Source organism: Aedes albopictus, chromosome 3 (genome assembly GCF_035046485.1).
Source record: "Aedes albopictus strain Foshan chromosome 3, AalbF5, whole genome shotgun sequence".
Lineage (NCBI taxonomy): Eukaryota > Metazoa > Arthropoda > Insecta > Diptera > Culicidae > Aedes > Aedes albopictus.
The window spans coordinates 7,315,823-7,341,505 of record NC_085138.1 but is presented as its reverse complement, the minus strand read 5'-3'; the positions used below and the strand labels follow the sequence as shown (position 1 = coordinate 7,341,505).

At 43.0% G+C, this 25,683-nt stretch overlaps 1 protein-coding gene across 5 annotated transcripts in view; it reads right to left on the bottom strand.

Annotated features, from left to right (window-relative positions):
- Positions 1–3,851: 3,851 nt before the first annotated feature.
- The window catches only part of LOC115258087 (uncharacterized), a 59,460-nt gene continuing 37,628 nt past the window's right edge, over positions 3,852–25,683 (bottom strand). For all 5 annotated transcript variants that reach the window (XM_062859194.1, XM_062859192.1, XM_029858092.2 and 2 more), the window contains 8 exons: positions 22,512–23,359; positions 22,313–22,446; positions 22,171–22,246; positions 22,018–22,112; positions 21,792–21,953; positions 21,560–21,725; positions 4,836–4,937; positions 3,852–4,772 (listed from right to left, as the gene is read on the bottom strand). In XM_062859194.1, coding sequence (XP_062715178.1) covers positions 4,264–4,772; positions 4,836–4,937; positions 21,560–21,725; positions 21,792–21,953; positions 22,018–22,112; positions 22,171–22,246; positions 22,313–22,446; positions 22,512–23,359 — 2,092 coding nt within the window. In that variant the 3' untranslated portion in view covers positions 3,852–4,263. The remainder of the gene's footprint in view (positions 4,773–4,835; positions 4,938–21,559; positions 21,726–21,791; positions 21,954–22,017; positions 22,113–22,170; positions 22,247–22,312; positions 22,447–22,511; positions 23,360–25,683) is intronic.

Below are 25,683 nucleotides of genomic sequence, written 5' to 3'. Positions count from 1 at the left end.
CTGATTGATGGCGGATGATACTGTTAGGCACTGATTTTGATTAATCGCACTAGGAGGCATATTGGCTGCTGGGAGTGGCAGTCCCAAAAGATTTGGTTGTGTTCCAGTTGGAGAAAAGAGATTAGACCCAGCAAACGTACTTGGAGGCATTAGTGTACAGCATCCGCTCGATAACTGACTGCTGTTTAACTGGACTGCTTTTTAACTGGGCGCTCGATAACTGGGCCAAAGTCCAGTTAAAAAGCAGTTGTCTGTCAAAAATAAACGAAATGTAACCTCACATTTTGCAAATCAGTAAACAAAACAAAATATAACAATAGCCTCCGGCTCAGGGAGCTCAGTCCAGTTATCGAGCGGCGCTCGCTAACTGAACTGTCGTCAAAACCCAGTTATCGAGCGGAAGCTGTATTCACATTTGAGATACAGGGCATGTGCGTCGTTGTACTCGTAGGGAGCGTATTGGGGGTACGATTGGCATTGAGGGGCGGAAACATTACGTTAGAAGGGACGTGCATTACTATCGAGTCACTGATATTAACGCTTGTGGTGGTGTTTGGCAAGACGGGTAAACTTTGTGTAGTGTGGGGTACTATATTCAACGGGACCGATGTTACCCTGATGCTGGGACTCGTTGTCGCACATGTACTTACTAGAAGATCTGGATTCGGAACATGGTGGTTTTTCCTTTTAGCTCCGGTCCCTGTGCAGCAATTTCGACAGAACCAGTCATGGTGTACGATCTCTTGGCTAACGCCCACGCAGTCGAAATGGTACCAGTCGTCACATGTGTCACACTGAACCATTCGCGTATTATCGTCCTTCGCACAAACCTGACAGTGATTGCTGTGGCCAACGGCACCTTCATCATCCACCGACTTAGCTTGTCTAGCTGCATAAGCAGATCTAGTTTTCATTGGTGTTCTACCAATCATCATCAAATTAAACGTATTTTTTAATTTGTCGTTTATTGACGCCAACAGGTAGACGATAATAGCAATTTCCAATTTTTTAACAGCTTTAATAGGAACAGTTAAAAAATACGTTTAGTCGTTTTGCCTTCGCTTATCGTCACCAATTGCGTTTGTATAATGTAACAAGGCTAGATCGTGGGTATTCCAATTGATCTGCTTACAGGATTCTCGAGGTTGTATTCTAATTCTTATATGCTATCGAATTCACGTAGGTTATCCAATTCACTTAGGTTATCAAATTTATAGCATATTTATCTAATTCACTATGCTATAGAACATATTCAAATTAAGAACGAATAAATAACTACTGGATAATAATGATATTAATAGTAACGTAGAAGTTGCGTTCGTTGCATACTGCATATCAACACGTTTTCCCCTCTCTCGCATATTGCTTCTCATCCCGTCATCTCGTTTGTCATCGGCTGCTGCAACAATAGTCGTCAAAACCACAGTTGATCAACGCAGGTCGTCTTGGTGAGTAGCGCCGACCAAGGGGTCGTGACAATGAAGAACTCATGAATGACAAAATAAGTTATGACAATAAAATTTGTTATTCTTTTGTTGTTGGTTTGCCATTCAGCTCTACCCGGGATTACTAGACTGATGATAGCGACGATGGACGGTGTAAAAACTACGTAAAGATTTTGGGCGATCTAGTTCGTTCGAATGTCCCGTAACGTGGGTAGATCACCTTACAATGGTGCGTTGCGGTGTAAGATCTGCCATACCAAATTTAGATCTTCCTATATATTTTCCTGTCTAAGCAATTAAACAAACCATACAAGATCTAAGTTTGATGTACTTTTTGTGTATGTAATACATATGAATTTTTACTGCTAATTACCATTTTATTTCAAGAGGATTCAGGTAGGGAAGTGAAACCATCTCGGCAGGGGTCCTATTTTGGGCACTTTTTTAGCTATAACTCAGCCAATTTTGAACCAATTGTCACAATTTTTGGTACACGATGAGATACGTATAGTATCTAGCAGGGTACAAAATTTCAAGTCAATTGGTTTGGAATTGACTGAGTTATAGCGAAGAGTGCCCAAAATACCGGCCGCTGCCCAAGTGGTTCGCTACCCTAAATCTCATGCATAAATAAATGCTAACCAAATATAATCACAACATTTTAGTTTTCAGATAACGAAAAGGTAAGAATGTTCGCCCGATTGAAACGATTTGGTCAGGAGCCTATGGAATACCTCCTCCTTGTTGTCCTCCGTCCTATAGGAAGTAATCAGTGAAGTACTAGATTGAAATTAGTGAGTTGGATTTTTATATGGTGACTAATGATCAATTCTCCATTTCTGTCAATAAATGTTACAAACAGCGTGGGTATTATGTTTTTTTGTCTAATTTGATGCTGTTTGAGCAAAAGTGTGGGTAACTATGTTGTTGAAGTTGCAAGAAATAAATAATACAATAACACAGTTACCCAAACTTTGGCTCAAACAGCATCAAATTATGCAAGGAATCATGATACCCACGCTGTTTGTAGCATTTCTTTGCAGAAATGGTGAATTCATCATCTCACCATGCAGAAATGCAGATCAATACTTTCAATCTAGTACTTCACTGATTACGTTCTATTCAGCGTACACAATTTTGTCCGGTATTCTGTTCAACAGGCCAAGGCGGATTTTCGTGAGGGTTGATCAACGACAGATCAGATACGATTCAGTGAAGAGAAACGAGTTTTGGAAGATTATGATCGAACATGGTATTCCGGCGAATCTGATTAGACTGATTCGTGCGACGTTTGACGGATCGAAATCGAGTGTACGAGTTGCGAATGAAGTTTGGTTATTGTTCCTAACCTTAGACGGACGGGAGCAGGGCGATGCTCTTTCAGGCTTATCTGTTCAACATAGCATTAGAAGAGATAAGAAGAGCTGGTATGCAAAGGAGCGGAACTATTGTCACGCGGTCGCATACGCATCTGGATCGACCGTCGGACCGTGGAAGAGGCGTTCATATTTTTTAAGAGGGAGATTGGAAGAGTACACGATTGCTGGTGGTCAACGTTGGTCTGGCCGTGGCAGTGGTAACGAAGTGATGTTAGGTGAAGAAAAGTTTGATGTTGTTGACGAATTAGTTTCTCATGGAACTCTAGTGACGTGTGATAATGATGTTACCCGCGAGGTGAAAATACGGATTGCGGTTGCGACTCGGATCTTTTTCGCTATCCGAAACCAGATGAAGTCGCGTAGGCTGCTAACTAAGGTAAAGCTCGCGTTGTACAAGACTTTGATTCTTCAGGTTGCTTCATACGGCCATGAAGCGTGGATGTTAAGGAAAGCTGATCGGAGAGCCTTTGGAGTCTGAACGTAAAGTGATGCTAACAATACCCGGCGGTAAACTGGATGGCGACATCTGTCGGTATCACATCAACTACGAATTATACCAAAGTATGTAAAGAGATGGATATAGTGAATCGTAAAAAGCACAGCAGGCTGCGGTGGGCTGGGCACGTAAATCGTATGCCGAAGGAACGACAAGCTAAAACCATATTCAGCAGAAAACCAGGAACGGGCCGTCCGCTTCGTGGAAGGCTTTTTGCAGTTGATGAGGACCTAAGGAGTGTAAACGTTCAGGGCGACTGGAAACGGTTGACCTAGGACCGAGATCAGTAGAGGCGAATGCTTCATTCGGCGTAGATTCATCGCTACGAGTTGTAGCCCATCAAGTAAGTATCGAAGTCTAAAATTATCAAGTTGTATGCAAATAATTTGGAGATATAAATCATTGAAACAAATTTTATGTCGTAAGAATTCAACGCTGAGTTGATGAGTTCGTTCCATATTTTGAAAACAAAAAAGTGTGCCTGAATTTTTAAACGGACTTTTCGAACAATAATGTACAACGCTCTGTGTCTTACTTGTGTGGCATTGGTTCTTCAATTTACTTTTCTTTATTTAACATTCAATATACTATATATACTTTTAGCTGACTTTGAATAAGAGTAGCATTCTATGAACAATCCGTCTGCGCTTAGGTTCCTTCTTCGTAAATATTCCGTTCGTCGTTTTTTTGCCCCAGTAAGAGCTTTCATATAAATTTGTTTTAAACTTTTTCTTTATTCACTTCCTTATTTATTTTAGTACGTCGCAACATCAGCAGGGTATTCCCTCCTCTTGGTTATCTTCAACTCGTATGCTTAAAGACTTCTTACATCTGCTCTGGATCAATATGCTTAAACTTTAGCTTTGAGTAACACGTAAAATTGGAAAACGTCGTAGTTGTGTAAAAAAAATGTGATAGCAAACAAAGCGCCTCTACCAAAAATTTACTCGTGATGCCGCAGGCCACAAATCGATATAAAGGTGCTAAAATTTTGCAAATGGCACGCCGGAACAACGGTGTACGCGATCCGAGCCGTGTTGGACGGTAAGCTGAGAAAACTTTCGATTGCTTCCACGAGCGACTGGACGGAGCCAATCGCCGATACCTGATAGAAGAAGCGCAGGTGAACGGTCGGTTTACCGCTATCGAAGGCGGAGGGTTCTGCCCCATCCGTGGTGGTCCTATGGTGACTCACTTGATGATGATAGTGCGGATGATGATGATGCTGGTGGTTGTGGTGATTGTTTTGATGGTTGTTTTGTTCGTCGGACGATGACGACCCGGACTCATTGGTGGGACTGATCCCGACCGGGTAATCTTGGAGCAGCTTCCGCAGCACGTAGGCTATCGTATCGTGGATCTGTTCCCGACTGATGCTCTGGGCCAGTTGATTGTGGTGTTGCAGAAAGTCGTCACTCAATTCCGCCAGTTTGGTCGTTGATGTTGCTAGGCCTTAGGGAATGGGAGGGGTGTTAGTATAGTTTGACATATTTGAGATGAGCCGCTCAAGCTTACCAGTAGAAACGTAGCACACTACTGATGCGCAATTGTTCTCATAATTCCAGCGTCTTCTTATCGAAATTGAATAATCTCCTATGGAACAGCCAGTCTCTTCATCTGGAAGAAAGATAAACATGGATTTTATACAATACCAGTTAATCACTGTTACAATGCGGAGATTGATTATTATTTGTTAGTTCCTAATCATTGACATCAACTGTTGAGATTGGAGCCGCGCTCATGTTTATTTATTTCTTTTTTTTTGTCATTGTATTACCTAATTGCCTAATGTGGAGCGAACCTGGTGTGATGGTTAGAGAACATTTGACTATCACGTCGAGGACCTGGGATCGAATCCCACTCCCGACAAACTCGCAAAACTGTAAGTTCTTCCTTCGGAAGGGAAGTAAATCGTGGGTCCCGCCCCACTATCCGACATCCTGATGACGTGACCCGTCCACCGTAGCCTCCCGATTTTCGCGATGTGGACGATGGTTGATTCTCTCAACAGCTGATGCAGCTCGTGGTTCATTCGCCTTCTCCAAGTCCCGTCTTCCATCTGCACTCCGCCGTAGATGGTACGCAACACCTTCAAGGGCGCGTTGGTCCTCTGCACGTATCAGGTATCAGAAGGCCGGCTCCAGAGGCACGTTATCCTCCATTTGGGACATTTGTGCCATCGCCAAAATAACAGCCTATTTCATCATCTACCTGAGGGAAAAGGAAGGAAAAAGGATTTGGATGGGGATAGGGACAGGTAGGGAAATAGGAAAAATACCCTGGAAGAGGGTACTAACGCACAAGCGTACCACAATGGGTTCAAACAGCGCCCTGAAAAGGGCACTGTAATAACGCATAAAGCGAAAGAGAGCCTATAGCTCTTTACCACAGCGGGTTAAGAACAACAGAATATCCTGAAGATTCAGGTTTCTGAAGTCAGTTTCACTTAATAAGTGTTTACCGAATACTCGGAAACGCAGTTGCGCGAAAACTGGACAGTTACATATCAAATGATACGAAGTTCCATAATCGGATTCACAGCTATCACAGGCAAATGAATCAGCTTGCTGAATATTCGCCATGTGATAGCTGAGTCGGCAGTGGCCAGTCAATGCTTTGACCAGCATGCTGCAATTCTGCTTAGACAGATTAGTTAGATACTTCGCCACCCGTAGAGATGGCTCAGCACTATACAATTTGGTTTGACGACATGACTCCAAACTATTCCAGTATTGTTTGTGCTGAGTGGCAGCCCAGATGTCAATCTGAAGCTTTACCCAACACTTGGATACCGGAATAGCTGGCTCAGGGCCAATGAAGTCATGTGATGCTCCAGTGCGAGCTAACTCATCAGCCAATTCATTTCCAGCGATGGAAGAATGGCCAGGTACCCATACAAGGTGAACAGCGTTTGCTGAATTCAGCTCCTCGATTTGAGTTCGACAAGCGATAACTATCTTCGACCTGGAGTTGGCCGAAGCAAGTGCTTTAATAGCAGCCTGGCTATCTGAACAGAAGTATATTACTTTGCCCATTACGTGCTGTTGAAGTGCTGATTGCACTCCACACATAAGAGCAAAGATTTCGGCCTGAAAAACGGTGCAGTGTCTACCAAGTGAATAAGACTGATACAGCCTTAGCTCACGAGAGTAAACACCAGCACCTGCTCGACCTTCGAGAAGGGAGCCATCAGTGTAACATACGATGCCGTCTGAAATACTTCTTTCCAGATAACCAGATGTCCACTCTTCCCGGGAAGGGAATTTCGTGGAAAATGTCCTATATGGAAAATTACAAGCAATTGTAAGATCACTTGGAGCAAGGACAATTTTGTCCCAATTCACTAAAAGTGGAAACAACGAGGTGTGTGTTGATGTGCGGTTCACAGGAATTTCCTCTAGTAGACCGAGTACCCGTAACCGGTAAGTGCAAGAAAGGGCTTCTTGTTTGAGATGAATGTGTAGTGGGGCAACGTCAAAGAGAACTTCGAGCGCTGCCGTAGGAGTTGAAGAGAACGCTCCAGACATCGCCATTAAGCACATCCTTTGGAGATGGCCTAATTTTGATTGGACCGTTCTCACTTCACCCTTTTGCCACCACACAAGACATCCATAAGCCAATATTGGCCGAACCACAGTTGTGAAGATCCATTTGATATACTTGGGTTTTAGACCCCAAGTTGTACCAAAAGTACGCCGGCATTGCCCGAAGGCCATACAAGCTTTCTTGATTCTGAACTCAATGTGAGGTGTCCAGGAAAGCTTGGAATCAAGAATGACTCCAACGTACTTTACCTGTTCAGTCACATCGATTTCAGAATCAAAGAGACGCAAAGGTCGAACGCCATTACGGTTTCGCCTTTCCGTGAAAAGAACAATAGATGTTTTACTCGGATTAACCGAAAGGCCATATTGGCGACACCAACCCTCAACTACCTGAAGGGCGTTTTGCATCAGGTCGAAAAGGGTGCTGATGCACATACCAACTAACAATGTTAGGTAGTCGTCGGCAAAACCATAAGTAGGAAAACCGCTATTATTGAGTTGCCTCAATAGCGTATCTGCTACGAGATTCCACAAAAGCGGTGATAAGACTCCCCCTTGGGGGCATCCACAGACACTCAATTTCCTAATCCCTGCTTGACGCAATGTCGAGAAGAGATATCGGTTTTTGAGCATTTGGTGAATCCAATTGGAAATCATTGGAGATATACCATGACTCCGTGCGGCTTCCAATATGGCATCGAAAGGCACGTTGTCAAAGGCACCCTCGATATCTAAGAAAACACCCAAACAAGATTGCTTTTGAGCGAATGCTTTCTCGATATCGTAAACAACCTTGTGTAAAAGAGTCACAGTGGACTTACCAGATTGGTAGGCATGTTGGTTCACATGAAGAGGCACGTTGGCCAGATGAACATCACGGATGTGATGATCCACAATGCGTTCTAAGCATTTCAGAAGAAAAGAGGTCAAACTGATAGGTCTGAAACTCTTTGCTTCTTCATACGACGCACAACCCACTTTCGGAATAAACTTTACAGTAATATCCCTCCAGGATTTGGGAATATACCCTGTAGCAAAACTGCAAACAAGTAGTTTTTTCAAAACATGTTTGAAATAATCAAATCCCTTCTGAAGCAAAATAGGATAAATCCCATCTGCCCCAGGAGATTTGAAAGGAGCAAAGCTATTAAGAGCCCACTCAATCGATTCTATAGTTATAATACTCCGAGCCGAAGCTAAAGAATCATAACTACAAGAAAAGACATCAGGATCATCCGAAGATGTAATATCTACACATCCAGGGAAGTGTGTGCTGAATAAGCATTCCAGAACTTCCTCATCAGAGGAAGTCCGATCGCCATTTGGCAAACGAAGTTCGTTTACCCGGAAATCCTTAGATTTCGCAAGGATTTTGTTTAACCGACTGACTTCACTCAAGCTGGAAACATTTGTACAAAGGTTTTTCCAGCCGGATCGTTCAGCAGACCGGAGAGCTTTCCTGTAGGCCATGCGAGCCGACCTGAAAGCCTCCGAACCAGCCGAACGTCGTCTGTTCCAACTCTTTCTACATTGTTTCCTGAGTTTCGCCAGATCAGAGTTCCACCAAGGGGTTCCTCTTGTGATCTTCACAGACCGTAGAGGGCATGCTTCTTCAAAAGCTTCCATGATGAAGGTCGTTGTAGTATCAACGGCATCATCTAAATCACTTGGAGTGTCAATGGATGGTGAATATCCATGAAATTTGGCTGCAACCAAATCAGTATAAAGATCCCAGTTTGTTGACCGAGGATTCCTGAAACGCAATGTTTGCGAAGTAACATTTAAATGTTCAAAAAAGATGTAGCGATGGTCAGATAAAGATTCTTCATCTGACACATGCCAATTGGTCAGCTCGTGACTAATTCTGCTAGAGCAAAGCGTTATATCTAACACTTCCTCTCTAGCAGATACCATGAAGGTTGGGCGGTTGCCTATGTTAAGTAATGCAAGATCTGTACTACTTAAGTACTCCATCAAACTGGAGCCTCTCAAGTTAATGTCTGAGCTGCCCCAGATGATATGGTGAGCATTAGCATCACTGCCAACAATTAGCGGAAGGCCTTTTGAAGTGCAGTATGCGATGACTTGTTTGAAAGCATCCGTAGGGGATGGTTCATCATGCGGTAAATACACAGAACAATAGACGTATTTCCTGTTGAGGTTTCCAACAGATACATCAATTGTGATAGCACATACATCTCTGGTGGTTAGTTCAGAGATGAGTGTAGCAACTATTGCGTTGTTGACAAGCACACAGGCTCGAGGCATGACACGCGAGTTTGCCATTTCATGTTTACTGAAAGTGGCAAACACCGGGTTCACAAGGTTTCCTAGATAGAAATTTCCCTTACGAAAGTAAGGTTCTTGTACTAAGGCCACTTGGGCTGTACCATTTTGCATAAGTCTGCAAAGATTGATCGTTGCTGTTCTTTTATGCTGAAGATTGATCTGAGCTATCTTAACCGTAGCCACTACCCAAACTAGGTAAGATTAAACTCTTCGCAACAACAGCACAACAAAGAACAGCAACAATAAAACCAAATCGGTATCGATTGGAAAACGCCAAAGGCGACGATACACAGAATACACTGTGTAAATCGCATAATGCGAAACCATATAGGTGAAAATTTAAACTAATTAACAACATCTTCATAATCCCGCCCTTATTTAACCTCAAGTGAGACTAAAGAAGGGCAGCTGATTGTCTCGGAGAAACACAAGGTCCACTGCACCATTGCTCCGGTTAGCGCAGTAAGGGCTACATACTGTGGAGGGCGCCCTGGTACTCCACAGGCTCCGTTAGCGGTTAGGTTTTTATTAGACCCCCCTAGCCATTCATTCCTAGGCACGGTAAGCATAAAGCCGCATCACACCATGAATTAGGGGTCACCTGTTGGTGGATTCTTACCACCGGAACAGGCGGTCCGTAGTGTTATTCTTAGCCAATTGAGACAATCGCTACCGACACTACACAGCTATCTAGGCTGATCGAGAAAAGAAGTTAATATTGATGATCAACTTCATACGGACTCGAACAGCCGGTTCTCTCAACAGCTGATGCAGCTCGTGGTTCATTCGCCTTCTCCAAGTCCCGTCTTCCATCTGCACTCCGCCGTAGATGGTACGCAACACCTTCAAGGGCGCGTTGGTCCTCTGCACGTAGGGTCCATGTTTCGTGCCCATAGAGGACGACCGGTCTAATCAGCATTTTGTAGATGGTTAACTTCGTGTTACGGTTAACTTGATTCGATCGTAGAGTTCTGCGGAGTCCAAAGTAGGCACGATTTCCTGCCACAATGCGCCTCTGAATTTCTCTGCTGGTGTCGTTGTCGTCGGTCACCAGTGAGCCCAAGAACACGAATTCTTCAACCGCCTCGATTTCATCACCGTCGATATGAATTCGGGGTGGCGGGCGCGGTGATTCCTCCCTGGAGCCCTTTGCCATCATGTACTTTGTCTTCGACACATTAATGACTAATCCGATTCGCCTGGCTTCACTCTTTAGTCGGATGTACGTTTCCGCCATCGTCTCAAATTCAAGAGCAATAATATCTATATCATCAGCGAAACTAAGCAGCTGAACGGACTTCGTGGAAATCGTTCCACTCGTGTTTATCCCCGCTCTCTTAATTACACCCTCTAAAGCAATGTTGAACAGCAAGCACGAAAGACCATCACCTTGCCGTAATTCTCTGCGAGATTCTAAAGGACTCGAGAGTGTCCCTGATACTCGAACTACGCACATCACTCGATTCATCGTCGCCTTGATCAATCGTATCAGTTTATCCGGGGATCCGTATTCGTGCATAATCTACCATAGCTGTTCTCGATCGATTGTATCATACGCCGATTTGAAATCGATGAACAAGTGATGTGTGGGCACGTTGTATTCACGGCATTTCTGCAACATTTGGCGGATGGCGAACATCTGGTCCGTTGTAGCGCGTTCACCCATAAATCCAGCCTGATATTGCCCCACGAACTCTCTTGCAATCGGTGATAGAAGGCGGCATAAAATTTGAGAGAGTATCTTGTAGGCAGCGCTCAGTAGTGTGATCGCGCGGTAGTTCCCGCAATCCAACTTATCGCCCTTTTTGTAGATGCGACACACGATACCTTCCATCCATTCCTCTGGTAATACTTCCTCCTCCCAAATCTTGGTAATGACCTTGTGTAGTGCTCTCACTAGTGCTATTCCACCGTATTTTAGAAGCTCGCTTGGTAGTTGATCTACTCCAGCGGCTTTGTTGTTTTTCAACCGGCCAACCTCCTCCTCAATCTCTTGGAGTTCAGGGGCCGAAAGTCTTTCGTCCTGTGCACATAATCCTAGATCTGTTACCACGCCACCTTCGGTACTTGCAACGTCGCAATTGAGGTGCTCATCGTAATGCTGCCGCCACCTCTCGACCACCTCACGCTCGCTCGTGAGAATATTCCCGTGATTATCTCGGCACATGTCGGCTTGTGGCACAAAGCCTCTGCGCGAGCGGTTCAGCTTCTCGTAGAACTTTCGTGTGTCCTTAGCGCGGTACAGCTCTTCCATCACTTCGCGATCTCGTTCTTCCTGCTGGCGCTTCTTCATCCGGAAGACTGAGTTCTGCCTGTTTCGCGCCTGTTTGTAACGTGCCTCATTCGCTCTCGTACGGTGTTGCAGCATTCTCGCCCATGCTGCATTCTTCTCGTTTTTCAACTGTTCGCATTCGCCGTCGTACCAGTCGTTTCTGTGATTCGGAGTCGCGAAGCCTAGTGCTGTAGCCGAGGTACTAACTATGGCGGATCGGATGTCCCTCCAGCCATCTTCAAGTGTAGCTGCGCCAAGCTGCTCTTCCGTTGGTAGGTCCACTGCTAACTGCTGCGGGTAGTCTTGAGCCACTTCTACGTTACACAGCTGCTCGATGTTGAGCCGCGGCGTACGACTTCGACGCGTGGTGATAACTGTCGAAAGTTTTGAGCGCATGCATACAGCTACTCAGTAGTGATCCGAATCTATATTCGCACTGCGGTATGTGCGTACATTGGTTATATCCGATAAGAATTAACCGTCGATTAGAACGTGGTCGATTTGGTTTTCTGTTTGGTGGTCGGATGATCTCCAGGTGGCTTTGTGGATATCTTTGCGGGGGAAGAAGGTGCTTCGGACTACCATACCACGGGAGGCTGCAAAGTTTACGCATCGCTGGTCGTTATCATTCGATACGGCGTGCAGGCAGGCTGTTTCGCCCGATTACCGGTATGTACACTCCCTCCCTTCCTACCTGTGCGTTAATGTCGCCGACAACGATTTTCACGTCACGCGGCGAGCAACCATCGTATGTTTCTCTAACTGCGCGTAGAACGCTTCTTTCTCATCATCAGGTCTCCCTTCGTGTGGGCAGTGAACGTTGATGATGCTGTAGTTGAAGAAACGGCCCTTAACTCTCAACATGCACATGCTTGCGTTGATCGGCTGCCACCCAATCAGACGTTGTTGCATCTTGCCCTGTTCCCAGTTCATTGGTGGTGCCACAGCTTTGGTAGAAGGTAGCCGCTCGATACCCGCTTTTCCGCACTTTTTGTCCAGTCCAACGAAGTTTCTGCAACGCCACGATGTCGAAGTTGCGGGCATGTAGTTCGTCGTAAACCTAGTGACTTGCAATTCTATGTTCCAAGTTTCCAATCGTAGTCCTTATTTCGTCGCGTGGATCTTTGCCGGTTGTATCGCCTACGCCAACACTCCTGTCTCGTCGGAGGGCCATCGTGCCTGTTCTGTTTAACGTCACAACCAACACTGGGACGATCACGCTGATGGGGCTACCACCTTGGATCTAGCTGGGCGTGGTGCAGCGTTTCTTACTCAGCCGCTGAATGCCAGAACAGACGCTGTTTGAGCCGCACCTCTTTGGTGAACAGACGCTCGAATCGTACCTCCTCAATCTTGCTGAAGTCAGAAGGACAACAGTGCCCAGGCTGCACTATCAGCTAAGCACACAACTCTTCGCTGGCGGTCTTTGTCATCGCTTGAGCCGTGGAAGCATGAAGTAGGAACCTGTGAGAACCAGAGTTATGTTGGACGCTCTCCTTATCGACTCACCGTTTTTCAGGAAAAATTAGTGTCTTATATAGAGCAAATTTCGTTTGCGTTTGCAAATTACGGTACCTAAGCTGGTTACGCAACCAGCTGCAATACGCCTTTTCACTTCACGGGAAACGTCAATATACCATATCACAAGTGTTCCAAGATAAACAAATTCTTCAACAACTTCAAACACATCCCCATCAATCACTACCTAATACTAACACCACTAGGTCATTAGACCTGCCTCCCGCTATCATTTATTATGGCGCCAGCACCAAACCGAATAGCGACGTTTTGACTAGCGACACTTTTCGACTAGCGACACTTTTTTTCAGTACCGGGTGTAGTGCGCTGTGTGCGTTCAATGTTGCACTATCATATACGTCACTTCCGATGTAAGTTGTAAACATCCCAAAATAGACAAAAATATTTTTCTCAAAAAAAGTTTTTCGATCTCCAACCGAACTCATAATACTACGTCTTGGTAGAGTGAATCGTCAAGCCTATCCTCGCTGTCTCTCTCTTCAGAGTAACATAAGTTTCCTCCACTGCCCTACGATCGATGCCGATGAGATCAATATCGTCCTCAAACCAGAAGTGCATGTGCGGCCGTGTGATGACAGTGTCATTCCTCTGCATGACCTCCTAGTCGCTCCTTCGAATGCAATGTTGAACAGTTAATTTGAAAGAGCATCCCCCAACTTCCATCAGTTCAAGGTCACAAATACTTGCATTTGATCCATCTAGCGTTGCGTGTAACAAGCTAACTAGTTTCGCCGGAAAACCATGTTCTGACATTATCTCATTCCTTTTCGCTGCATAGTACGCTGCTTTAAACTACCTAGGATCTTCCGCAGATCAAACATTTTTGATCTGTCGTTGATCGACCCTTACGAAACCAGCTTGATATTCGCCGACGGACTCAAAAAGGTCTTTGAACAGGATACGCGATAGCATTCTGTACGTCGAATGTAAAAGGATAATCTCTAGTTTCTCATAGATTGGGCACATGAAGCCATCCATATATTTATAATAATCTGGTGGATTGACTGATGTAGCTGCTTGCCTTCGAGCTTAAAAAGTTCTCACGGGATTCGACCGAGCCTTACTGTTTTTCAGCTCCTTAAAAGCCTTCTTAACGTCATCCAGTGTTGATGATTCCACTGCTTTACCATCATCCATTATGTTAATTCTGTTACTGGGAGCTTCCTTCACTGCTACCATTCAACAAACCTTCGAAGTGCTCCTGTGGCTGCCACTTATATAGCGAATACTTCTAAGTTGCAGGAAGCCGAAGTATTTGTACACTTCGTCTTCAACCATATTTTGAATCTTCTCCTGTTCGTTGACGTGGAAACAGTTCGCATACACTACTTGGCGTTGCTGACCATCGTCACAAGCTGCAACAGTTGATACAGCCTCTGTGTTGATTCCGCACACTGCTTCAAGTCGCCCGTGAATATTGAGTGCTTGTTTGAGAGGGTTCATGGCAGGGCAGGATCATAACGAACTGAAGATATCGCCTTGGAATATCCCTCTCCTGTTGCTGAGAGTTCTGAACCGCAACACAGCTGCTCCGCCGGGCATTTTTTGCAACGTGTTTCACAACCCCATCACGTGCTACATTAGCCTGATAACGTCTACGTATAACGTGTACAGCTGCTGGACCTTGAACAAGTAAGAGTGCGATGCTTAGTCGTACGCCTTCTTGTAATCGATGCTTATGCACTACAATGACTGCATCTATGATGACCTGCTCTTTGTAGCATTGTGTGTTCTTGCGAGATTTTTCCCGGTCTTTAAGTTGTTGGCATTTTAGTGGTCTTGTATCCTCCTCACTATTGTCGATGATAGCACATTGTACAAACTCGAAAGGCAAGTTATTTGACTGTACATGACTGGATCAGTTATGCATTGCTCGTTTTGCAGGCGATACTCTTGGTAGTGAATTCTGGCAGATGCGTGTGGTCTACTAGCATCATGTTGAAACATTCCGCCAGAGAATTATCGTGAAAAATGATCCTGGTGCAGCCCTTATGTAGCCTTATGTATATCCCGAATAGTTATCACTGGCGCAGTAATGTCTCAAAGTCGTCTGTGATGTCGTCAATCTTCAATATAAGGCTTGTCGTATCGGTTGCGATGGCAGCATTCAGCCTAGCGTTTATGTTTAACATCCAGTTTCGCTGCAATCCAGGCCCGGATGAGGGATTGTGGGGGCCCGAGTGGTTGTGAAGGCCCCTTGGAGGTACAAATGCGATGAGCAATACAGTTTTTCTTTGTTTTTGAGCAGTATTTGAACCAAAATTGATTTTTGTGGGGGGGCCTAAAATGTGGGGGCCCGGGGCTCTGGCCCCCCCGGCCCTGCCGCAATCGTTTCGCAAGAATATTCAACTGCTCTGCATGGGTGTCGAGGATCTTAGTAATGTACTTACTTTCAGTCCTGGGCACCCACGGTGGTGGTGCAGAGGGCCGAATTGAAAGATTTCCATCCTGGGCGATTGCCAACCATCGCTTTGACCTGTAGCCAGGTCAAATTTCTGTCGACTTGCTTGATTTCGTTGTTGAGGTTGCGCCGCCATGAGCCTCTGGGTCTGCCTCTGCTGCGATGTCCTGCTGGGTTCCAATCTAACGCTTGCTTGCAGATTTCGTTTCCGCCCCTGTGTAGAGTGTGGTCGACCCAGCTCCACTTTCGCTCCCGAATTTCTGTCGCTATCGGCTTTTGATGACATCGACGATGGAGCTCCTCGTTGGAGATCCATTTGTGAGGCCACCATGCACGAATTATATACCGCAGGCATCTATTGATGAAGACTTGCAGCCGTTGCGTGTTCTCCACTGATACACCCCAGCCTGGGGTCCCCAGGTTACACCAGCGTATAGCAGCACAGATTTCACGTTCGAGTTAAAAATTCGGATTTTGGTGCGTCGACTGATCTTGTTGTTTTTCCATGCATTTCTTAACTCGCAAAATTGGGTGCACCTATGTCGATTTTGGTGCCGTCATTTCATTTATTTTGTTAACATCAAATTCATGATAATACTGAATCAACAATTTGCCGCCATAATACTCGATTTGCAGCTGCAGCTCTCCAACGTCGGTCAGGTCCAACACTCGCCAGATCACGCTCCACCTGGACCGCCCATCGTGCTCTCTGCGCTCCACGCCTTCTTGTACCAACCGGATGGTTAGCAAACACCAACTTTGCAGGGTTGTTGTCCGGCATTCTTGCAACATGCCCTGCCCATCGTATCCTTCCGGCTTTGGCCACTTTCTGGATGCTGGGTTTGCCGTAAAGTGCAGCGAGCTCGTGGTTCATCCTTCTCCGCCACACACCGTTCTCCTGCACGCCGCCGAAGATCGTCCTTAGCACCCGTCGCTCGAAAACTCCGAGTGCTTGCAGGTCCTCCTCGAGCATCGTCCATGTCTCGTGTCCATAGAGAACCACCGGTCTTATTAACGTTCTGTACATGGTACATTTGGTGCGGGGGTGAATCTTTCTTGACCGCAGTTTCTTCTGGAGCCCATAGTAGGCACGACTTCCACAGATAATGCGCCTTCGTATTTCACGGCTCACGTTATTGTCAGCCGTTAGCAAGGATCCGAGGTAGACGAATTCTTCTACCACCTCGAAAGTATCCCCGTCTATCGTAACATTGCTACCAAGGCTTGTTCTGTCTCGCTCAGTCCCACCTACCTGCATGTACTTTGTCTTAGCCGCATTCACCACCAGTCCGACCTTTGCTGCTTCGCGTTTCAGGCGGGTGTACAGTTCTGCCACCGTTCCAAATGTTCTAGCAATAATATCCATGTCATACGCAAAACAGACAAATTGGCCGGATTTCGTGAAGATCGTACCCCGGCTGTTGAGTCGATACTGTCGATCTTGGTGCCGTCATCGGCCGCCATTTGTCTACCAAGATATTGGAAGCTTTCAACATTCTCCACTGATTGCCCAGCTACCGTAAAGCTGGAAGGGTTGACCGTGTTTACATCCAACGATTTGGTCTTGTTGACGTTGATGGTAAGACCTGCCGCTGAGGGAGCGATTAGCAAGATCATCGAGCTTCGCTCTGCATATCAGAGCGCCGTTGAACTAGGAGAGCAACGTCATCAGCCAATTCGAAGTCACCATGGTAATGGGCTGACACAGCAATCCACGATTCTGTTCACGGTCAATCGCACCTATCAGGATTTCGTCGATTACGATGAGGAATAGTAGCGGTGATAGTATACATCCTTGTCTCACTCCAGCAACGACCCGAATGGGATCGGACAAAACACCGTTGTGCAGTACTCTGCTCGAAAATGCCCTGTACTGTGCTTCAATGAGGCCGATAATTTTCTCAGGGAGACCCTTGAGCCTAAGTACTTTCCACGTGTTTTCATGATTGAGACGGTCGAAAGCTTTTTCGCAATCAATGAACACCAGGTAGAGACTCTTGGAATCTTAGTAATGTGGACTTCTGTAAAATCTTGGAGTTCTACGCAAGGTTCTACGAGCTTCGCAATTATCGATTTACTTGCTGTTTGCACTGTGTTAATCGACCATACTTGGTCCGCAATGTAATGATTCTCGAAACATCACATTCGCACGGGTTTTCATGTGCATTGCGGACGCGTCACATCCTGACAATAGCCACCACGGCGGAATACACAGTTAACTGTAAATTCTCGAGGTTCTGTACGGCCTCCAAATTATGTGATAAAATATCCTGGTTTAGGATGCTTACTAGCACTTGTTAGACGATACGAGTTCCGCATTATTCGAAGTCGAATCATGGAGTCTAATTATAATAAAAAAATACTTATTCATAGGGGTAGGCGGGGCAATATGGACACCCGGGGCAGAATGGACACCCTCATTATTTTGAAATATGCGAACTTTTTTGAACTTTTAATGAATGGAGAATATAGTCCATTAGTCTTAAACGTAGTTTCAGGAAAGAAACATTCGAAATTAAAATTATACTTGATTTTACACGAAAAAATTGCATCCTCCGTTTTTTGAGCATGGAAATTATAATTTTTACACCATCTAAAATAAGATTTAGTGATTAATTTATTGCAGGTCGATTAAAACCTGATATTTCTAGAACACATGCAAGTAGTTTTGCTGTATCTACATGCTTAACATGTTAATATTTTCTTCTTCATTATATCAAAAATCAAGTTTGGAAATATCTTCTGCTGCCGGGGCAAAATGGGACACGGCGTGTTTATAGAGCAACTTTAAAACAAAAAAATAAGTAAGTCTGAAATTTTGCCTAATGATACTTTGGGCCATTCCATTCAATTTGCTGAGTCGGAGGAAAACATCCATCGGGGGGTCTAGAACAAAATTTTTTTTGAAGGTTTTTATGCAAATACTGTTAAAAGCGCATATTGTAAATTATTGCATCTCCTACAAATAGTCACAACTTTTTTGTCTTTGAAGATATTACCATAACAATTTCAGGCGTTTCGAAGTAGTATGCGTAGATGACTGTGTGAAAATTTCATTGAAATATGTTGAATGTTTTTCAAATAATACCAAAACTATCAAACGCATTCTAAAATACTAAGCTTAGTAGCAAAAGTCCAACAAAAAAAATCTTCATATATTTTTATATAATAATACATGAAAAATATTCAATTCTAAGCACCTTGAGTCATTATGATGGCGGTACTGTGAAAACTTGTTTTTCAAATGATGAAAAGATACATAGTCAAATACATGAAAGGAAAACACACACACTGCCATTATGTAACTTTTCACTAAAGTATTAATTATTTATTTCAAAAGCGTAGTTTTGCGTATACATGTTAATTTTTCCATTTTTTAATAATTAAGGTCTTATCTAAATATGAAATTGCAAGCGAAAAGCTTTATGGGAGCGTGGCCCAATAATTTGGATTACAAAAAAAAAACTGTTTGTTATTTTTTCGAAAGATATAGTTTTAGGTTGAAAATATTCTACTAGTAAACAACGCCATAACAATGATCAATCACTTTTCCTCATGCTTGGAGGTTTTAAATTACACAGAAAATATTTTTTAAACATCATATACAAATCGATAGAACTACTTAAGTCATTGTTATCAAATTGTTTTTCCTAGGCTTTTCATGCTTAATGTAGAAACATTTTCAATAAGTACTCCGTTCTTTCAACTATTCTTTCAGTACTTATTATCAGTTATTTGTTAATGAATGGTGGCATAAGCAATAGGCATCATATTGCTATTAAATTCAAAGACAAACTTAACTGCCGGTGGAAGCATAATTGTCCCATGTGCATTTTTGGCAATATTGAGATTTTGCAGCCCATGACCATGTATCATGGTGTACTATCATATAAGGAAATAAAAATAGGTAATTTGTTCTGAAAATTGTTGAAAAAATGAAAGGCCGATTTGTAACATTCTAAAAAGTGGACGCATAAGCGTCACGTTTCATTGGAAACCCTATGGAACTATAAAATCGCTCTAAAACAAAAATTAGTGCTCAAATTCAAAATTGGTTAATGTTAGAACACGATTCAGCACTTATACTTCATAGTTGAGGCAATTTACGTTTTCGAACTTTGGACGCGATTTTCTCGATTGTCTGTTTTTGCACATGGGACATTTATGCGTCCACCGGCAGTTAAGTTTAGGTCTAACAGCTATGTCAAATATCGTAGAATAATCTGGAAACTATGTTTAGTACCGTAAAGTTGCCCTTGATTGAATATTGCCCAACTGAACTCTGTTTTGAATTCAGTTCTCGTTATTATGTTCTTCAATCAAGACAGTGTTTTAATGTAGACTCATACTCACAACTTCAATGTTATTATGATGTATTTAACAGGTTTAACTTGTTTTTATTGTTTGACTAAGGTGAAATACTATTTAATTTTGAGCTTGCAAACATTAGTTTCAAAATTATTTAGTTTCTGTACTTTTTCCTCAAAACAGAGATGTTTCCCAATCCCCGAGTGCTTTTCTTGGCTTACCAATTAACATTTAAATATTTTTTGGAAAGGCCGACATGCTCAACAATCTTGATAATTGTGTTTATTATAGGATTCGTAATAGATGCGTACTTGTACATGTGAACATGTATACGCAAAACCACGTTTTTGAAATAAATAATTAAAACTTTAGTGAAAAGCTACATAATGGCAGTGTGTTTTCCTTTCATGTATTTGACTATGTATCTGTTCATCATTTGAAAAACAAGTTTTCACAGTACCGCCATCATAATGACTCAAGATGCTTAGAATTAAATATTTTTCATGTATTATTATATAAAAAAATATAGATATATTGTTGGACTTTTGCTACTAAGCTTAGTATTTTAGAATGTGTTTAATAGTTTTGGTATTATTTAAAAACCATTTAACATATTTCAACGAAATTTTTACACAGTCATCTACGCATACTACTTCAAATCGCCTGAAATTTTTATGGATCTATCTTCAAAGACAAAAAAGTTGTGACTATTTGTAGGAGATGCAATAATTTACAATATGCGCTTTTAACAGTTTTTACATGAAAAACCTTCAAAAAAAAATGTTTGTTCTAGACCCCCCGATGGATGATTTCCACCGACCCAGCAAATTGAAGGGAATGGCCCAAAGTATCGTTGGGCAAAATTTCAGACTTACTTATTTTTTTTATTAAAAAGTTGTTCTACACAACACACCGTGTGACACTCACCTATTTGAAAGAAGCGGCAAGGGAAAAATATAACCTAAATCACAAACCAACCAAATCCTTTGATTCCAGTATATTTTCGGTTAAATGTTCACTATAGTAGACATAGGGTGAAACAAATTGGTCAAAAAACGACAGCAGTGGAAAATAGTTGTTCTACACTGAAAGGCGGCTTGCAGTAATGACAAGCATAAAAATGTTTTTAAATTTACTATGGTAAAACATGATCATTGACCCACCAACGCTTCTTGTGTGCGTTTTGTTTCTTCTCTCATCAACCGGTTCGATAGCCGAGTGGTAGCGTGCGAACCTGGTGATGTCAAGGTTCTTGGTTCGAATCCGGTTGCTAACAGAAACTTTTTTTAATTGAAAATCGAGTCCATGGTAAATTTGAAAACATAATTCTGTTGAATTGAAACGAAACTCAGTCTGCACAAATTTAGTGGCGTTGTGCATTTAAATTGACCCTCAGAATAGTAATTTTCACCGCAAGCCGCCGTTTCAATTACTGCAAGCCGCCTTTCAGTGTAGGCTCAGCTGTACATGCGACAAAAACGAAGCTTTATCCAAAACAGCCTGAATTTAAATTAACTTAACAAAAATGAACTACTGCTGCGTATTATTCATCCATAATAGTTGTTTTGTAATGAAATGACTTTATAGGTGTAAATAATGTACGAAATTCGTAAAAGTCTCATGGTGTCCATATTGCCCCATGGAGGTGTCCATTCTGCCCCGTATGCTTGAAGACGGTCATGAAAAACTAACATTTTTCATAACATTTTTTTAAGTGGATAAATCATTTTTCTTCGTGAGCATTCTAATGCAATAGATGCTAAATAGACTTTAAAAGGATACATGTATCAAAAAACTAAACTTTTTTGACATCCTGCCAGGTAAAGTTGGCAAAAACCTTAGGGTGTCCATATTGCCCCGCCTACCCCTACATTGCAATACTTACAATCAAACTTATCGTTGTGCGTATGGGCCCAGACCTGCCACTCAACAAGGGCTCCGCGAGGTAGTGCCGGCACTACTATGTAATCCATGATTGCGTTCGCCGTCCGTCGTTCCCACTGCCGCCGGGCTTCGGAGATGTAACTCGGATGGGTCACAAAACAAATGCCCTAAATGGTAGACACAACTAGTTTTAAGATCTGTTATGATACAGTTCCACGCAAACAAAATCCAACCTGAACGACATCCCGCAGCTGACCCTGGGCATGCATGGCTTTTGCTATCCGACTAACGTGACGCAGCGTCAGCTTGCACTGCTGCTTGATTCCACCCTCGACGATGGTCATACTGCCCGGCACGAGCGCAATCTGACCCGAAATGTAGGTTATGTGACCCACCTGTTGGGAAGAATGACAAAACGTTAGTTATAAGCGTACAGCTCTATGAATAACCGGGTCTTACCTTCGTCGACTGACTGTAAGTGCCGATGTTAGCCGGAGCCCAGTGAGAGATACCTTGTACATGCATCGTGTGTCTTTTATGTTCCAGTTCGGAGACTTAAGAAAATTGAAGAAAAAGTTATCGATTGCGTCTAAAACGTGTATGGGTACTCACTTGACTTTTCCGAATTGAACGCGACAGCTTCTAATACGACATGGCAATTTTCGGGAAGAGGGCATTCTACGCAAACCTGCAAAAGACGTCAAAAATTTTAATTGATTTGACTAATGCAAGCATTTTTATTCATTAGTCTTACCCTTGTTGGAGGATTCGTGAAGCTAAATTTGTTCGAATAGATCTCATTGAGATAGCAGTACTCATTCATGTCTCGCACGTACAAGGTAATGTAGCATATCTGACGTAGTGTAAAAGAATTTGAGGTTATAAGGTCTGAAAAAGGATGATGCAAATTGTAAGTTTAAAAACAGATTAACAAGATTAAACTGTCAACCAACCTTCCAATGTTTGTAGAGCGATTTCCATCGCCTGACTAGATGTTTCCGCAACTCCTTGCACCCCTGCTACCCACATCCACCCTTTGGAGTTGACGATCGCCCGGGGTTGATTCGTCAGTGGTTCCCGTTCCCGTTTGTACACCAACTTGGTACCATCTACGCCGCCACTGTCATTGCCATCCACGCTAAGCCGTTTGGTAATGATCTTAACCGGTGACCGCGGCAGCTGAATTACTTCCGTGGCGAAATCTTTGGTAATGCTATTGCTGCGCGAAACTCCACCGATTCCGTCCGCAACGGTGTTCAAGTCGTCCTTGCTGAAGGAATTGCGCATCGTCGTGGCCACTTTGGCATTGGTCACCTTCTCGATCAGCTCCAGCTCCGTTTCGCTCAGGTCCGGATCGCTCAGATCGCTATAGCTACTTTCGTTGAGATCAGCAATAAAGTCCAGCGAGTTCTTCACCACCACCGTTTCTACCCGTTCCTTTGGCACTAGCCGTAGTTTGGTGAAGTTCAGGTACCCTACCGGGCAGACCGGATCGGCCGAACTGATCACCGTCTGAACATCGTCAACGACGATGCGACTTTTGAACAGGGGACAATCCAGGGTGAAGGTCTCGTACTCGCCACCCTCGCCACACACGTTCAACCCGTATTTGTCCTTCATGTTGAGCAGATGCGGTTGCATCTCTTTGAGCGATTTGCCCAGATGTCTATCGGGGATCAGTCCCAGGGCGGCCACCTTGATGATGATCGCGTACACCTGGCAGTCGATCATCTCCTGCAGCAGTTCTGTTTGATCCCGTCGCCACAGGTAGGCCAGGGAGATCAACTGGAGACGGTTGCAGCTGTGGAAAGATGGTTGTATATTTTACTATGTTTCGTATGTTTTCATAACAACCTATAGCAACTTTATGTTTACTAGGGTGGAAGCCGATCAACGAGAGGATTTGCGTATTGAGGATTCGAGGAAAATTCTTGAACTACAGCCGTTTATGCGCCGACGAACAACAAAGCCGATGACGTGAAGGATACGTGTTACGAACGTTACGAATATCTTGACAAGACCTATGGAGAATGCCCAAAACACGACATTAAGATTGTCACGCGTAGGTCGGAAGAGAGGACTTAGGCGTCCCAACATCGACTCAGATCACTATCTCGTAGTTAGTAAGATTCGAGCTCGGTTATCAATCGTGTCAGACTCTAAGAATCAACGATCGATGTGTTTTAACATCCAGCGTTTTTCAGCAGACGATATGGTAGCTGACTCTCACCAGAAGCTGGACAAGCGGATAAGTTAGATCAAAAAGAGCGATAATCTCAAGATTCGTTGGGAGATTATCCACGAAACGATGAATACAGCAGTGCTGGAGGCGATAGGCGCTGCTCAAAGACGACCTAGGAACGGGTGGTTCGATGACAAGTGCCAGAAAATAACGGACGACAAGAATGTTGCCAGAAACCGGATGCTGGTGTCGAGGACCCGACAGAGCAGGGAGCGATATAGGAAAGCAAAAGTAGTCAAAAAACGAATACCGTGACTGTACCTAATTCCGTTCACTTAAGGCGATGAACTAAGTCTAATAGCTGTAGAAAATACATGTTCTGCATTTAGTGACTGTAGTTGTGCAACGCTGTTCCATTATGTCTCTATACTGCTAGAAAAATATAATCAAGGTTGCAAGCACTCCACTTTTTTTGAAAATGGCCGCTATTTAGAACAAGTTGTTGTTCCTTATTCCAATCAGTATGATCCTAATTCCGTTCACTTGTGTTCCGAATTCCGGTCACTCCAAGTAATTATCAAGTTGGCAAAATAATCATATTATCATAGGTTGTTATAGTTATATTTATATTTTATATGTCAAAATACGTTTATTTACTTATCAAAACATGTTAGTTCTATAATAATTTGAAGCAATAACATTGGATTGTTTTAATGTTGTTGCGTTTTTGAGAGCTTTCTGGGAAAACTACAAAATTCCACCAGACTGAAACAGTGTCGAATGTCGCGTCAAAGTCGGGTCAAATTTTATCGAATGTTGGATCAATGTTGGGCCCACATCGCATAACTGTTGGGTTTATGTTGGGTTTGGAGACAAAAATAAAAACAGGTCAATGATAGGTTTATGTCGGGTTTGACGTCATCTATAAATTTTAAACCTACGACATCACAATTTATGCTTGCTAGCTGGGGTTACCAATAAATGATATGAACCAAACATCAATCGTCTGGGAGCCTTGACTGATGCTGGAGTTGGTTGTATCGATTGTACTGCAGATTTTTTCATAGTTTCCTTTGGATTTATATGGTGATTGGAATTAGGAGCAAGTACAATCTGTAGTATCCTAATTCCGGTCATGTGCCTTTTTCATTTCTAGCATCAGGAGTCTTCTTCGAAAAGTTGATTTGATGTTAAATTTATAAAAATATGTCCTTTATTGTTCTGCTTTGGTGCTATTTTGATTGATTTTGTTAATATTTCAATGAAAATACATTAAATGTATAAATTGATGCAATTCACAGGTCCGCAAAAGAAAAAAAGTAGAATGGCGGCCGATTGGATATTTAATGGCATTTAATGTATTTTCACATTAATACACAAGAAACCCTTTAACTCAGGGGTTCTCAAACTTTTTCAGATTGCGACCCACTTTGGATTTTTATAGAGTTTGGCGACCCACCAGCACGTCTTTTCATAAAATACTAAAATTTGGAAACATTTTATCACTTTCATAGATTTTGACAAACTTACGTTACGTAGCACTCAATCTTATACTGCTCCCTTTGAAGTTTGAAAAAGTCTAAGTAAGATTAAGATGCCCAAATATTCATCTTCAATAAACTCTTAGTCTAAAGAATGTTGAGAGAAGTTTCCAAGATTCTTATAATAATGTTCAACCAGTTTGAGTCCATGCAACAGGTTTTAGGTATTCTTTTACACATTCAAGAAATAAACAAAAACATTCAATTTGGACGAAGTTTTTGAAAATATAGTGGCAATTTTAAATCCTTTTGAAATTTTTAGTCATACCCTTCATATATTCTTTTTATTTACATTTTCATTGAAATAACTTTTCAGTTGGTCTGAGACTTTCGTAAAACTTCAGATTATCGCCATTCAGTAGAATTTTTCCGAAGTTTAGCTTTACTGAGGTTCGGTCAAGG